Source organism: Cebus imitator, unplaced genomic scaffold (genome assembly GCF_001604975.1).
Source record: "Cebus imitator isolate Cc_AM_T3 unplaced genomic scaffold, Cebus_imitator-1.0 Scaffold169, whole genome shotgun sequence".
NCBI classification, from domain to species: Eukaryota; Metazoa; Chordata; class Mammalia; order Primates; family Cebidae; genus Cebus; species Cebus imitator.
In genome coordinates, this window is record NW_016107484.1 from 4,295,640 (window position 1) to 4,313,026 (window position 17,387).

The 17,387-nt window shown below is 43.4% G+C and overlaps 1 protein-coding gene across 1 annotated transcript in view; it reads left to right on the top strand.

The window, feature by feature from the left end:
- TMEM132B (transmembrane protein 132B) overlaps positions 1–17,387 on the top strand; it is a 317,249-nt gene that overhangs the window by 152,651 nt on the left and 147,211 nt on the right. Inside the window, exon 2 of the mRNA XM_037744187.1 lies at positions 10,527–11,418. Coding sequence (XP_037600115.1) covers positions 10,527–11,418 — 892 coding nt within the window. The remainder of the gene's footprint in view (positions 1–10,526; positions 11,419–17,387) is intronic.

Below are 17,387 nucleotides of genomic sequence, written 5' to 3' on the forward strand. Positions count from 1 at the left end.
CTGACATTTATGGCTTTCCATATACACTTTCAGACAAAATTTGTATTGCATTTTGCTTGAGTTATGGTGGGACAGGAGTGTAAGCCTTACACTGCTATTTCAGATCAAATGGAGGCTTTGGCTGCAGTAAAGAAGAGAAGGTGCAGCTTTACATTTCTTGTAAACCAATTTTTGAGAGGTGTAAAATACCTACATAAAAGATAAAGAAAACAATAAACCAATCTACAGTGCAAACAGAGAATATTAAAGTTTGCATTTATTTTAATTTCCTTTTGCATATCTGTAAATAAGTCAGAATTTAAGCCTTACCTTGGATTCCCCGTAAATTTTACGAGAAATTCAAGCCACTCACTTCCAAGCCTGGTGGGCTGGGTGCCTGGTTAGCCCAGCTGAGAGATATTGTCATGCTCCACAAGCCAGGTGTTCCCTGCTGACTATGTTCCTGTTGCCAACTAATTTACAAGCAAATTCACCTGGAATTTAACTTCCTGGTTTAGAGAAGGGAAATCAACCAACGACAGAAAGAACTAATTTAAATTTCATCTGGAGCGGTGCTTCTGCATTGCTTGACATTGTCAAAATACAGATTGCCCCTTGGTGGCGGCAGCAGCTAAAACTTTCCTTTAGATGAGGCTAATTCTTCAAATCATGCCTCCCTCCTCTATCTTTTGATCCAAATCCTGCCCAGCCTATATGGACATTATTCTGGAGGAAACCCGGGCCTATACTGCAGAAGGGAATATATCGTGTGTTTAAATATATTTGAGATAATTTCAATGAAGTTTTGAGGTCATTTTCAATTAACATACTGTAAGTGTTTTCTCATGACGTTACAGATTTGTTGAAATCATGGTTTTGATGGCAGTTTAATGTCGCACACATAGTGTGGCTTGAATAACTTCTTTAATCATTTCCTTAATGACGGGTTTTGGACTGCTTCCGGTGTGTTGCTGTTATAAATCATGCATGCTTGTGATAAATCTACCTGCACATTAATCTCCTTCCTGACCTCTTGATTATTTCCTTAGAACAAATTCCTAGGTGAATTCCTGAGATAGACATTTTTTAGGATCTTAATACCCGATTTCCTAATTGCTTTCTGAATGCTAGCTGTGTCTTCCAGAGCTTCTGATTGGCTGAACACAGTTTGCTAGTTCCTTGGAGGCAGAAATCATGACTGCATTGTCCCTGTAATATTTTTACATGCCACAATGCTGGAGAGATAAGTGAATAATAAGTATATTTAGTTAAGTAATTGGAGGAATGAATAAGTAATTACCCTCTGTAGTAGTGACTCTGACAAGGGACTGGCCATGTTGATGACATTTGAGGAGAACTTGCTTCCTTCTTAGAAAAAGCATGTATCAGCCCCTTTGTGGGCTGCATCTTTTTCACAATCTACTAATTACAATTTTGTCACCCTCTAGAAAGGGAAAGCTCACAAGGACAGCCCCAAACAGGCCAAAAAGTCTTTAAATCAATAGAAGCTGTATTTTGCAGAATTTGTAACAGCTGCAGAAAAACATGTCACCAGGAGCCAGGGTCAGTGGAGTGGGATTTATCTGCTGTTTCCTCCTCTAGGATGTCTAAGATGCTGACTTTTAAGCACTACCGTCAGGTTCCGTTTCTTCTTGCATTGGTTGGAAAACCAGACTCCAGTGGTGGAGGTTTATTTCAGGGCAAGAGGAAAAAAAAATCTCTCTCTTTGGCCTGATTTACTGACCCTGGTTCCTGGTGGGCTTTCTTCACTTTGAAAAAGCTTGTTGGGTCTTTGCTGTCTGTGTTTTCCCATTTGAAAGAAACATGCTAATAAACATACATACACATATATACTCACATGTACATGTTATGTATATGTTTTGTGTGTTTTAAATAACAAAGTAATACGTGGTGGTAACAAATTAAAAGAAAGTAGAAACGTAAATGTAAAAAACAAAAACTTTCTCTTTTGGGCTCTGTAGACACCCAAACATAAATATATACATATACATATACATGTAGAATTTTAAAAATTTACCAAATAGAATGAAATATGACACATTTGATTTTTTTTTTTTTTGGAGACAGTCTTGCTCTGTCACCAGCCTGGAGTGCAGTGGCCCAATCTTGGCTTACTGCAACCTCTGCCTCCCAGGTTCAAGCAATTCTTCTGCCTCAGCCTCCCCAGTAGCTGGGACAATGGGTGCATGCCAGCACGCCCGGCTGTTTTTTTTGTATTTTTAGTAGAGATGGGGTTTAGTACAGACAGGGTTGCCCAGGCTGGTCTTGAACTCCTGAGCTCAGGCAACCTGCCTGCCTCAGTCTCCCAAAGTGCTAGGATTACAGGCATGAGCTACTGTGCCTGGCCTGATTTTTTTTTATACTTAATTTGTTTTTTATCCTTAATGACATATTGTGGGCATCTTTTAGAGTATGTTTATATAGCTCTACCTTATTTAAAAAAATAGTTTCATACTATTGCACTGTAAAATGATTAGTTTCCTATTGATCAACTTACTGAATATGTATTAAAATAATATAGAGTAATAATAATTGTAGGTAAATATTGACAGCACATTTCTGTGTGCCACCATTGTTCTAAGTGCTCCATTTTCTTTTTCTTGAGACAGGATTTTGCTCTATCGCCCAGGCTGGAGTGCAGTGGTGCAATTTCAGCTCACTGTAATCCCCACCTCTTGGGTTCAAGATCTTCCTGCCTCAGCCTCCCAAGTAGTTGAGACTACAGGCATGTGCCACCATGCCTGGATAATTTTGTGTTTTTTTTTTTTGTAGAGATGGGGTCTCACTATTTTGTCCAGTCTGGTTTTAAACTCTTGGAATCAAGCTATCCACCCGATTTGGCCTNTGCAAACAATGATACCTACAGCCAGTCTGCAGACTCTGACAGAGACAAGCCACTCTGGATTCTGGGTTTTTATTTAAGATTCTCACTTTTTAGGTCTCTAGGATCTTCATGTATCCCTCTGGACCAAGAAGGAATTATGGCTCATTCTGAAGTTCTGGGAATAAGAATTCTCCCTTCCTTCAGCTTCTTTAATGTCAGGCTGTACAGAGATGTTAGCAAGTGCACATCATCGAGCAAGTTTTCCAGGGTTCCTGTCCTGCCATCATCATTTACTAACTGTGTAATTTAACTGCCCTCAGCCCGTGCCTCAGTTTCTTCCTCTGTTAAATGAGATGTGCCAGTTATTACATTATAGGCTCTAAGTTTTAAACTTTCTCTCCTGTTTTCTGGTGTGTGGTGCTGGGGGCGGTCTCTGCAAGCCCACCCTTGGTCAGCTGTTCCTTCTTAGGACCTGCCAATGAGGGAAGATAGAGGCTACTGCAAGGCTGAAGGTGGGAGCAGGGACATACTTGCTTCTTCCCTTTTGTTCTGTGTCTGATTCCTCCCCACTTTCTGTCTCCCCCTGTCTGCTTTTGTTTGCTCCTGCTGGCTTCCTATTTGCCCTCTATCTGCGTCCTGTCTTCTTCATATCTACTTCCTGTTCCTGTGAGCCCCAGGTTGGCCAAGGAGGGCTGCCCAGCTTGAGGGTTGAGAAGAATCTTGGAACAAAAGGCAAGCATCGCTCCTGGCTGCTACCTCCTGCCTGATGACCGGCTGGCACTGGTGGCCTCATGCTTGCCTGCCTATGGGATCTCTTCTTCTTTCCCAGGCCACGATATGTTTTATGTAGTTGAGAAAAGTGGAGACTCACCTGACTTCTTACATCTTGATTTTATACTGGTGGCTTTGGAATTCAGTAGTCAAGTATTTGCTACCTTTTTGGCTCTATAGTGAATGAATCATGTTTCAAATGCTAAGTTGTGGAAGGATCTCTTCCCCAGGGTACAATAAAGGGATACAGCTGGGGGTAGGAGCAAACCGAATGGGAATTTACATTATCATCCCACCGCAGCTGTTATTAATGAATGAATAATCATCTTAATCCCAGAGCATTTGGCCCAAATTGTTGCATAGGCTGTTCCTTCTGAGGCTCTGGGATATGTAAGGTGGTTTATAGGTAGTAATGTTTTTCCATCTTTATTACTGTCTTAAAGGTAGGGATCACTGGCTGTTTTGCTCGCAGCTGGGTTGAGATGCTCTGGGTGAGCTATACCTATTTTCCTTCTCTACCTGAGAATCCAGGCTGGTAACAGGTACCTGGGATGGGAGATCCAGTCATCTGTGACTACGGAGCAATGAAAACCTCCCTGGCTGTACAGGGATTGCATCCATGAACCTGGCCTTGTGAGCATTAAACTTTGGCTCCATCAGATGACTTCCAAATGGTTAACTCCTTGGCCTAATTGTAGAACTGCTGGGCCAGGTAGGCCCTCAGGTAATACAAGAAAGTGGAAAACCTTTGGAATTCGACAGAGCTGGTTTGAATTCTAACGTTGACCATATCCAAATTGCTTAATTTCTCTGTGCCTCAAATTCATCATTTTTAAAAAAGGGTCTAACACAACTTACGTTACAACTGCTGTGATAATCAACTGGCATGACTGGAAATATGCCTAGGTGTGTTGGCCTATAAATGGTGTGGATCTCCTTTTAAGCTGTATTTTCTCCTTCTACTTGAGAATTGCAGCTCTTTGCTTGGCAAACATTGCTGCCAGCTTAGTGACCACAGCGATGTGATATTTGAGGAGGACATGAATGGAGTGATAGTGTGATGGGCAAATGCTGTGCTAATAAAAACAGTATCTATTAACAACCCTGGGAAGAAGCCAGAGAGAAGCTCAGAAGGAACACAGAGAGATTTATTCTCTCAAGCGTTAAACCAATTAAGGCAGTCTTAATTGATGGACATTCATTCAGCAAATATCTATTTAATTTCTCCTGCTAGGTACTGGAGATTGTGCCATAAACTGAACATCGAAGCCCCTTCTCTCATGGTATCTGAATTTTAGTAGAGAGAATGGATAGTAAATAGGCAAACAAGGAAAAATACAAAGGCTAATTTCAGATGGTGATAGTGGCTTTGAAGGAATATAACAGGATGGAGTGATGAGTGACTGGATATTGTAGTCACACTTTAGTCAAGAAAACAGAAATCACCTAGATACTTCAACAGAGGGAATTTCATAAAGGGAACTAGTTAACTCAGGTGCTGGAAAATCTGAAAAACCAAATTGGGCATGATAAAGTACCATCTGGGGATGGTAAACTTATTTAGAAATTAAGAACAGCAGGAGTGGGAAGCTGTTGTCATCTTTTGGGCTAGAGGGAAAAGGGGAAGAGAGTAGGTTATTAAAACCCAGAAGCTGCTGAATTAGGCATTAGAAACTGCCACAGAGAGCTGGGAGTGTGGTGGGGCTTTATAGGGAGTTAGAACTACAGAGGAGATGCAGTTTCTGACAGTGAACGCTGCAGGGAGGAGACACAGGCGGAAATACCCTGGGTTCTCCCCTCTTCCTACCCTGCAGTCTTCTATCAGAGCTTCTGATTGGCTGAACACAGGGAGCAAGGGAGCTTGGGAAACGGAGTTCCCTGCATGGGTATAATACAATGCAGGGAACTACATTGGCATGAGTGGACTGGCTAGAGTTGTTGCTCAGCTCAGAGGCAGTCTCTCTGAGCTACGAAATCCAGACAAGAAGGAGTCTTCTCTGCTCACATGTGGATGATGAGCTTCCTCAGCAAGTATAAGTAAGGGCAACGAGAAAGATGTGAGAACAGCACCGAGTGAAGCTGGGGAAATTGATGGGAGAACTCTGGGTGGAAGAAAGCATGGAAGATTTTCTAGTCTGTTCCTCCGCTGCCAGAGATGACGTTTACTACACCATCCTGAACTAATATTAATGCTGACAAAGGCCTCCTTCTAGCTCCTGGCCTCCATGACCATGAAGTCAGTAAAGGTTGTGGTTATTCCCACAGTACCCAGCGGGTGGTGAATTGTCAGTTTTAGTCAGGGCCACACTTTGGCAGACCAGTAAGGAGTTTCTCTTGCTGGTGTTTTTCAAAAGCCTGGCCACCTGGCCACCTGGCCCACTGGAAAAAGAGCTTTCTGTGCCTAGCTCTCTATGTCTGAGTTGTTTTGTATGAATTAGAGGAGACTCAGCCTCAGAAGTGTCATGGGCCTGTACCCTAAGTGGGTCACCAGTAGCCACAAGACTGTTGTCTTCTAGACATGACTGGAGCTAATAATGAAAGGGGCTGCTTTCTGAGTCTGTTCCTTGTTGTAGCAGGTTCACATTGTACCATCTTGGGGTTCAGGACTTCACGTCCCACCAGTCCTAAGATCCATGTCCAGGAATATTTTTTGTGTGCTAAGCACAGCAGTGACATCCACTCAATTTGGGTCACAGGGTCCCCATCAGGATTCCTGGCACTCTGTGAGTTGCTTCATTCTAGGAGTAATATTATTAATTTCCTCCCCTATCTTCCTCCCGAGTCTGTCTTTAGGGCTTCTTTGGAGCCATCTGCCATTGGTATGTTGAGTCGGAGCATTCTTCAGCCAACAGAGCATGTCACTGGTGCACCTTGGGTCCTCTCTGGACCTGAACTATACTCTGTTCTTGCCTCATAAGGAGGGCAGTGATGAGAAGTTCTTTTAAGCTGGGCCTCATTGCTCCTTCCTCATTTCCTGCTCTCACGGCCCACCTCATTCTGTCCAGTGGTAAATAGCTCTCTAGGAAATCGGCAGACTGAATAGGGCCTCATTTCACATTCAGAACGCGGGCCACACGCTCTACCTGCCAATGGGAAAAAGAATGGTGTTACTATGTGACATTTTGGGATTAAAGGGAAGAGTGTTAGTTTTTCAGTGTATTTCTCAGAACACAGTCCCGTGGCTTCATAAAATCCTCCTAAATTCAGGTATTACATATTTTGTTGCAATCTGGTTTGAGAACAGAATAAGGCTCTGGCAGCTGACATTTATGGCTTTCCATATACACTTTCAGACAAAATTTGTATTGCATTTTGCTTGAGTTATGGTGGGACAGGAGTGTAAGCCTTACACTGCTATTTCAGATCAAATGGAGGCTTTGGCTGCAGTAAAGAAGAGAAGGTGCAGCTTTACATTTCTTGTAAACCAATTTTTGAGAGGTGTAAAATACCTACATAAAAGATAAAGAAAACAATAAACCAATCTACAGTGCAAACAGAGAATATTAAAGTTTGCATTTATTTTAATTTCCTTTTGCATATCTGTAAATAAGTCAGAATTTAAGCCTTACCTTGGATTCCCCGTAAATTTTACGAGAAATTCAAGCCACTCACTTCCAAGCCTGGTGGGCTGGGTGCCTGGTTAGCCCAGCTGAGAGATATTGTCATGCTCCACAAGCCAGGTGTTCCCTGCTGACTATGTTCCTGTTGCCAACTAATTTACAAGCAAATTCACCTGGAATTTAACTTCCTGGTTTAGAGAAGGGAAATCAACCAACGACAGAAAGAACTAATTTAAATTTCATCTGGAGCGGTGCTTCTGCATTGCTTGACATTGTCAAAATACAGATTGCCCCTTGGTGGCGGCAGCAGCTAAAACTTTCCTTTAGATGAGGCTAATTCTTCAAATCATGCCTCCCTCCTCTATCTTTTGATCCAAATCCTGCCCAGCCTATATGGACATTATTCTGGAGGAAACCCGGGCCTATACTGCAGAAGGGAATATATCGTGTGTTTAAATATATTTGAGATAATTTCAATGAAGTTTTGAGGTCATTTTCAATTAACATACTGTAAGTGTTTTCTCATGACGTTACAGATTTGTTGAAATCATGGTTTTGATGGCAGTTTAATGTCGCACACATAGTGTGGCTTGAATAACTTCTTTAATCATTTCCTTAATGACGGGTTTTGGACTGCTTCCGGTGTGTTGCTGTTATAAATCATGCATGCTTGTGATAAATCTACCTGCACATTAATCTCCTTCCTGACCTCTTGATTATTTCCTTAGAACAAATTCCTAGGTGAATTCCTGAGATAGACATTTTTTAGGATCTTAATACCCGATTTCCTAATTGCTTTCTGAATGCTAGCTGTGTCTTCCAGAGCTTCTGATTGGCTGAACACAGTTTGCTAGTTCCTTGGAGGCAGAAATCATGACTGCATTGTCCCTGTAATATTTTTACATGCCACAATGCTGGAGAGATAAGTGAATAATAAGTATATTTAGTTAAGTAATTGGAGGAATGAATAAGTAATTACCCTCTGTAGTAGTGACTCTGACAAGGGACTGGCCATGTTGATGACATTTGAGGAGAACTTGCTTCCTTCTTAGAAAAAGCATGTATCAGCCCCTTTGTGGGCTGCATCTTTTTCACAATCTACTAATTACAATTTTGTCACCCTCTAGAAAGGGAAAGCTCACAAGGACAGCCCCAAACAGGCCAAAAAGTCTTTAAATCAATAGAAGCTGTATTTTGCAGAATTTGTAACAGCTGCAGAAAAACATGTCACCAGGAGCCAGGGTCAGTGGAGTGGGATTTATCTGCTGTTTCCTCCTCTAGGATGTCTAAGATGCTGACTTTTAAGCACTACCGTCAGGTTCCGTTTCTTCTTGCATTGGTTGGAAAACCAGACTCCAGTGGTGGAGGTTTATTTCAGGGCAAGAGGAAAAAAAAATCTCTCTCTTTGGCCTGATTTACTGACCCTGGTTCCTGGTGGGCTTTCTTCACTTTGAAAAAGCTTGTTGGGTCTTTGCTGTCTGTGTTTTCCCATTTGAAAGAAACATGCTAATAAACATACATACACATATATACTCACATGTACATGTTATGTATATGTTTTGTGTGTTTTAAATAACAAAGTAATACGTGGTGGTAACAAATTAAAAGAAAGTAGAAACGTAAATGTAAAAAACAAAAACTTTCTCTTTTGGGCTCTGTAGACACCCAAACATAAATATATACATATACATATACATGTAGAATTTTAAAAATTTACCAAATAGAATGAAATATGACACATTTGATTTTTTTTTTTTTTGGAGACAGTCTTGCTCTGTCACCAGCCTGGAGTGCAGTGGCCCAATCTTGGCTTACTGCAACCTCTGCCTCCCAGGTTCAAGCAATTCTTCTGCCTCAGCCTCCCCAGTAGCTGGGACAATGGGTGCATGCCAGCACGCCCGGCTGTTTTTTTTGTATTTTTAGTAGAGATGGGGTTTAGTACAGACAGGGTTGCCCAGGCTGGTCTTGAACTCCTGAGCTCAGGCAACCTGCCTGCCTCAGTCTCCCAAAGTGCTAGGATTACAGGCATGAGCTACTGTGCCTGGCCTGATTTTTTTTTATACTTAATTTGTTTTTTATCCTTAATGACATATTGTGGGCATCTTTTAGAGTATGTTTATATAGCTCTACCTTATTTAAAAAAATAGTTTCATACTATTGCACTGTAAAATGATTAGTTTCCTATTGATCAACTTACTGAATATGTATTAAAATAATATAGAGTAATAATAATTGTAGGTAAATATTGACAGCACATTTCTGTGTGCCACCATTGTTCTAAGTGCTCCATTTTCTTTTTCTTGAGACAGGATTTTGCTCTATCGCCCAGGCTGGAGTGCAGTGGTGCAATTTCAGCTCACTGTAATCCCCACCTCTTGGGTTCAAGATCTTCCTGCCTCAGCCTCCCAAGTAGTTGAGACTACAGGCATGTGCCACCATGCCTGGATAATTTTGTGTTTTTTTTTTTTGTAGAGATGGGGTCTCACTATTTTGTCCAGTCTGGTTTTAAACTCTTGGAATCAAGCTATCCACCCGATTTGGCCTCCCAACATGTGGGGATTACAGGTGTGAGCCACCAAACCTGGCTGTGCTTTGTATTTATTAACTAATTAATCCTTCCAGCAACCCAGTAAGGTACAGTTCATGTTTATGTCCTACTTTATATGAGGACATTTGTGGTAGAGAGGCTAAGTAACTTGCTCAAATTTGCTCAGTTAGGAAGTGGCAAAGCCAGGATTCAAATCCAGCCGCCTGGCTCAGCACATATGCTCTTAAATGTGTTTGTTTGCAATTCTAAATGAATGTCCTTGTAGACAAACCTTTGTGCGTTCTCATTGGTAATTCGGAAGGAGAGATTTCTAGAAATGGGAACACTGAGCTTCAGTGTCTTTTCAGTAAGAATTGTAGAGATGTCATCATGTCCACAGAGATGTCACTCAGAGAAGTGATAGAGAGCAGCATGAGTATCAGAGTAGTAAGATACAACACGTCACATGCAATGGTGCAAGGCCTGATGGGTAGACCTGGTGGGTGTCTGTGGGGTGGATGAACAACGATGTCCATGATCTTTTGAGTTTCTGATTTTGCACAAACAGCAGAAGCAATGTTTTCCCTTTAGGGAAATAACTCGAAATAACCCAGGACTATTGGATTGGTGGTAAATGGTGTTCCTTCCCACTCTGTGCTGTCTTTTTGGGAAGATCCCGAGGAACGTGCTTTATATAATTACAGGGCTTTCACTGTGATGGGACCTGGGGGAGAAACAGTAGCCAGTGGGCGGTTTGTTGGGGAGATGGGTGGAGACTGCATTGCATTTATTCCATTACATCTCAGAACACGGTTTTATTCTTTTGCTTTCCTTTCTTGTGCAGTGACAGAGAGTCGAGGGATTGTGGATAGCCTGCAGAAGTTCTCCTCGCTCCCGGCTTACCTCCCCTCAAGCTTGCACATCTCCAACGCAGAGGAGTCCTTCTTCCTCAAAGAAGCCAACCAAGATCTCACGAGGAATGCCAGTCTGCAGGCCCGGGTGGAGCCATTCTTCATCTACCGAGCCAGGACACCCCCTATTATCAATGCCAGCTATGGCCCGTTTTCCGTGGAGAAGATGATCCCCCAGGAGCTCTTGTTGACATCCACAGCCTTTGGAAACATGGACAAGTTTCCCTTCAACTGGAAGTTGAAATCCCACATCCTTGACAGCTCCATCTACTCCAACAGACCCAAAGTGCAGACCTTGTTTTATGTCACTGGCATGGGCTGGGATGACAGCGATCTTACTGAAGATCTACCCTGTGTCAAGATGTTTGCTTTCCCTGAGGCCAGGGAAGTGGCAGCCAGCTGTCGGCTGCAGGGTGCCCCGGGGCTGTGTGTGGCTGAGCTGGAGCTGCTGCCCGAGTGGTTCAGCTCAGGCCTGGACCTGGAGCCAGAGGAGGAGATCCCAGCCCTGCTGGGGGGAACTGCGATGGAGCTCTTCTTCACGCTTTACCCAGCCGATAAGGCTGGCCAGTGTCCTCTGGAGGAGGAAGGCAAGTGGGAGAACAACATCCACGCGGGCCTGGAGAGCCCCCAGCAAGCATTTCCAGCCCGAGAGAGGATTGGGAGTGTGGTTGTCTACCCAACCCAAGATGATCTGAAGTGGTCCCTGGTGAGCTTGGATGAGAACGTCGTCATCTCGGTACCCCTGAATCTGGTCCGGGAAGGGGACACGGCCACCTTTTTGGTCTCTCTGACCAGTAGCTCTGTGGCAGACCAGTTCACTCTTAGGTAAGAGGCTTTGCCAGGTGGGGTGGAACAGAAACCAACTCTTGGTAACCAATGAATTGTCAATTAATAAAATGGGTGTTGATCATTTGCTGAGTATGGTCAAAAATAAGTGCAGCTGGACATTAGTTAAAGTGAAAACAGATTTTATTCAGTAACTACGGACAGTACGGAAAGAGCTGAGCTTCATTACAATTTGTGCAGAGGTGATTTGCGTGTTTTAAAGGGAGAATGAAGGATGGGGAAGAGTGGAGTCTCCACAGAGCCAGAGAAGCGACATAGTACAAAGGTTGGGCAGCATAAATGCAATGAGGCCTGCTGTGTCTACTGGCTCGCAGTTATCAAAGTTAGCACTTACCCTCCCACAGAGGCTGGGAGACAGAGGCCCTGTCCTTCCTGCTGATTCTGTTTCAGAAGAATGGTTCTCAGGTGCTTGGGAGAGACGCTTCTTAGTTGCAAGAGACAGATATTTACAATTGTAAGCCCTTTCTTGTAAATGCTGTAAGAAAGGGAGGTCAGGGGGTATCATCAGGTGTACCTTGGCTGGAACAAACAGGAAACCCCCTGGCCATGCTGAGCTTTCTTAAGCAGGTACTATGAGAGGTGCAGACGTGATCCTAGGGACACAGCCTTACGCTGCTAGAAGCCGTGCTAGAGTTTGGTCAAGTTTCTGAGTGCGGGGGTTTGGATGGAGTTGCCATGTGCTGAGAGTTCTGCAGTTTTCAGTATCCTGTGTAGTGAGAGATTCAAAACATGAAATAGAGACCCACACAAGACAATAGACCAGGGGTCAGAAAACTTCTTGAAAGGGTCACATGGTAAATAGGCATCATGGGCCATGTGGTCTCTCTGGTGATGATTCAACTCTGCTGTTGCAGGATGCAAGCAGCCATAAATGAATGGGCGTGGCTGGGTTCCAATAAAACTTCAGTTACAAAAACAGAGGACTGAATTTAGCCCAGGGGTCATGGCTTGCCAACTCCTGCAGTATGTGACCGTGCTGAAGCTTGAGTAGTAGAGACCGTGAAGTCCGCAGGAATTCATGGGTGAGAGTTGTGTGTGTTGCAACGGACAGAGAATGTTTCATTTTGAGCTAGATCTTGAAGGATGAGTGGAATTTGGGGGCAGAGAAAGAAACAGTTCAAAATTGGGGGAACAAAGTCCAGTCAAGAGACTGAGACAACATAAGTATATTAAAAGCAAGAATTTGATATAAAGAAATGTTAACTATGTATAAAGAAATGTTAACGAGGTAATTGAGAAGTCAAGAAGGCAATACTGAAGTACTGGGGAAGAGGCAGCTGCAGAAAGCAGCTAGCATCCCTCCAGCTGGGAGAATAAGGGAAGAAATTAAAAGTTTCATAAACTTGGATCTTGGAGCAGGGATCCTGCAGAGCAGAAACTGAAACCCCTGAGAAGAGGGTACAGGTTGTGCTGGTGTCACCAGGGCGAGGAGTCATAACACTGGTTCTTCAATAGTTGGAGATACTGCAGACTGGATTTATTTGCCATTGTGGAAGTGAATTGCAGCTGCTGTCATGAATCAGCAAGGCTGGGTGCCATTCATCAGAACGAGAAGCAAATAGGAAGCCAATGGAAAGAGGAAAATTCCTTCTCCCACCTTCCACCTGCCAGTCTCCTTCTAGCACCCCCTATTGACAGAATAAAACAGGGCTCCTGCTGGCATCTATATTTTCTGAAAGCTCCCCCAAGTAAATCTGTTGTGAAACCAGGATTAAATACAACTGTTCTGAGGGCAGAGTTCTAGACTGTGAGGTTCAAGGGCTTCTTCTTCAGGAAGGCTTTAAAAGCTCTCACACGATAGTCTGATCCTATCCGTACCCTGTTTGATGTGTCAGGCAGAATCCTACAATGTTGCATGTCGGTGGAAACCTTGTAAATGAATTTCAACTTCTAAATATATGGAAAGGCTTTCTAAGATAATTCCTTTCTCTGAAGTAAAGAATTCTTTGTTAAAATGAGTCAGCAGCCTCTATCTGTATGATGAAGATTTGGTTTTAGGATAGCTAAAAGTAGGAGACTTCTATTTTGTTGTTTTATTTTTTTTGAGATGGAATCTTGCTCTGTTGCCCAGACTGGAGTGCAGTGGCATGATCTTGGTTCACTGCAACCTCTGCTTCCAGGGTTCAAGCGATTCTCCTGCCTCAGCCTCCCGAGTAGCTGGGACAACAGGTATGCACCACCACGCCCAGCTAATTTTTGTATTTTTAGTAGAGATAGAGTTTCACCATATTGGTCAGGCTGGTCTCAAACTCCTGACCTTGTGATCTGCCTGCCTTGGCCTACCAAAGTGCTGGGATTAGAGGTGTGAGCCACTGCTCCCAGCCAAGTAGGGGACTTTTATGTGCTGGGGGGACAAGCCTGTCTTTTCCTGATTTTGCTCTCAAAAATATCTGGTGGCTTTGCCATATGCCAGATGTGTGCCCTTGGGCAAGTTACTTAATCTCTCTGGACCTTAGTTTCCTCATTGGTATGATAGGGATAATGATGAGATCTATTTCCTGGGGTGGTGGTAAAGATTACATAAGTTAAAAAGTTCTTAGAACAATGGCAAATTGGGAGTCCTCAGTGAATGTTAGCCTGTGGTTGTTTCTCTGGAACTCAGGAACTGGGTATATACATTCCAACATAAGCAAGCTTTGCTTTACAGATGCAAAGGGGAATTCATTGTGAGTCCGGTGTGGTCCTTCTGATCCTGACTGAGGCTGATCATGCGTTTTTGGAGTTGTACTTGTTCAGATGCCCACCAACAGGATTCCAAGCCTCTGGCAGATCCCAAGTGGATTTTGTAGCCTGGAAGAAGCCAATATTCTGTTTGGAGTCTTTTGATTTAGCCTTTGGCTGTTACTAATTCAAAACTTGGTATAGACTGGAAGGGGTGCGGTGGTCTAAAACAAGTTCTTGGCTCTCACAGAAACTAGAGAAGCCTGAAATCCAACTGCAGAGAGATTATTTTAATATAAGGCAGTGTCATATGTTTGCTTGGACAAGCATTCTTGGTCCAAGAATGGCCAAGGGATGGCTTCATTGGCCCTGCGTTTCAGCACCCCCTCTGCCATGGCAGACATTATCAATCAACTGTAGCACTTCAGCACATTCTCTGCCACAGCAGACACTACCAATCAACTGTAGCACTTCAGCACTCCCTCTGCCATAGAAGACATTGAGCCTGCCCCTTCAGGCAGCCCCTATCACTGCTGTGGGGACTGGCACATAAGACTGAACTCATTTGCCACTCCAGGTATAGAGAGAATATTTTGGATGGGAAGTTGGAGGAAAAGGAGGGCAGATGGTCTGGCGGTGAGCAAAGCCTTGGAGTCTGGCTAGGAAAGGTATTTCAGGCCAGGCAATGGCATACACAGCATTAGCTAACACTCATTGAGACTTAGAATGGTTCAGCCCATGTGGTAAGTTCATTACATGAATTAACTCATTAAACTCTGTCAACAAACAACTCAAAAAGGCAAATACCATTATTATTCCCATTTTTTTTGAGGTACAGAGAGGTTAAGTAGCTTGTCTTGGGTCACACAGGTAGGGATTGGTTGGTGGGAACCCTGGTGATCTGGCCCTACAGCTTGTGCCCTTCATCCCCACAGCTCACTGCCTCTAACAGACAAGGAGAGGCACCAGCTGCACCCCCAGCTGTGTGTGGCCCAGTCAGGCCAGAACTACGGGTTAATTTAGGGAAGAGGAGATTCATTTAGGGATGAGACTGGAAGAGGACCCAACATCCAGACTGTAGAAAGCCTTAGAGTGCTATCTTAATGGTAATTAGAAACCTCTCAAGTGGTTTTCTTTTTTCCCCAAAGAAGTTAATTTTAGAGCTGAAATGGACTCTAACTCTGACTTGGCCTTGAAAAATCAAGCAGCGAACTGTCAGCCTCCTAGAAACAGCATCCCTGGAGCCTTTGGAATTTGGATAGTGCCTCTGCAGCCCTCCAGCAGCTTCTTCCTTTAGGGAACCCAGTAGGATTTTAGATTCTTACTTGGCCTTTGGAGTTAAAGAGACAGGAGAGGGAGAGGAGCAGAGGAGGCAGTCCAGTCAAAGGATGTTTCCAAATCTTTGTTTAAACTTTAGTTTTGGGGCCTTGATACTTACCTAAAGGAAAAACATTTACTCAACAGTTTGTAAAACTGGTGGCAGTAGCCAAATTCATCTCATAGATGTGTGCCCTATTTAGCCCACCTGACATTCTTTAAAATATTTAAGAGAGTTGCCAACTTCTAACCATTGGGAGATTTTATGTACCATTTTCTTTGAAAATTTTAAAGGTTTAGCAACTGAGCACTTGCTGGTTATAGTTAACCCCCTTTAGATGCATTATAAATTGTCTAGTTCACCCCAGTCTCCACTACTCCCTTTTGTCTCACACCTGGCCCATTTCGCTCACATATGTCACCCGTCTGGCTTCTGAGGGTATTTGAATTTTGAAACCCTGAGTCAGTACTGGGATAAAAAAGGATGCAGTGCTAAAAAGGGAGTTTGGATTTGAGTCTACAGAGGCAGGCATTGCCAATTCATTCATTGTGTGTGTTTGTGGGAGTCAGAAGTGACCAGGGAGTGTATCACAGGGAGTGAAGCCACCCTCCATTGTTGCTGACACTACACAGTGGATTAGTTAACTTCATGTAGAGCACTTAGAAGAGTGCCTGGCACACTGTGGGCACACCAATGCTCTTATATGCTATAATTAACATGTATTCATTGATACTGTTAATTCATACTTTTAAATTATTGTGTGTACTTGTCCCGGGTTTTGCGTTTACCCTTTCTGTACATTGCCTCACTGTGTTATCACAGCCAGCATACAAGGTAAGGACTAGTCACATCCATGCTATGGATATGGAAACTGCAACTCTGAAAGGTGAGTGGTTACCTGTCTGAGGTCATGCATTGGAGAAGCGGTGGAATTGCGATACAGGCCTGCGTTGTGTGAGTTGAGAGCCCCATTTTAAACCACTCTTCTGGACTTTTCTGCTTATCTGGATGGAGACTGATCTTTATTCACTATTAAAGCTCTCTGGGTCAGCATTTAGATTACTTTTCAAGCTTTATTTGGTAGCCAGAGAAAAATGCATTGAAATTGTGGAAATAAATGAAGACCGTCAAATGAGAACAAACAGAGGAATATTTGCTGAGAGCTTATTGTGTCAGTGTGGGTCGGCCACCAGCACTTGCATTGGCAGAGACTCAAAGGCAGGCAGAGGAGTGAGAATGTTTCAGGTATGCTTGGGTTGGAGGGTTTTGGCCTGGAGGAGCTGGAGGCAGGGTAGCTAGAAGCAGGAATCTTATGCATGGGCTTGGAAGCACATTTGACTTTCTCTGGTTGGCCCTGAGTTGGAAGCAGAGGCAGAAAAGAGAAGAGCTGGGAGCTGTTGACTGGGTTCTGACTATTCTAGGCTGATGCTGCAATGCGTTTTGACTTCTTGGCTGCTGCAAGGTGGAGGGTCAGAGTTTTATTGTTATATGTTGTCTGGCCATTGTCCCTTTGTACATTCAGTCTCTCGAAATAAGGTCCTGTTCTTAGGCCTAAGGAAATGTGTTATTTCCCAACTTAACTGATTGTCTGTTTTAATCATGTCTCTTATGAATGAAATGTGACACATTTCATTCTGGCTCAGATGAGGACCCAGATCAAAGTGTGAATGTGCACAAGATTTGCTGAGATCTAATTTCAGAGCTCGAGACACATGGAAAAGAAACAGATGTGTATCATTCCACGTGCTATGCTGCTATTTCAGACTGCACGTTGTAGAGGGGCCTGTTGGAACAAAAGATAGATTCTGTGCAGCATGAGCAGATACAGCTCACTCATGCCTTGAAAAACCTTTCAACAAAGGGTCATAAAGTGGAGTTTGGAGGGGGCTGAAGTTGGGGTAATCCTTTCCTACCCTCCCAGGAAAGTTTGAAATATTTTAAAATTCTGCCCCCTCTAAATATAATATCT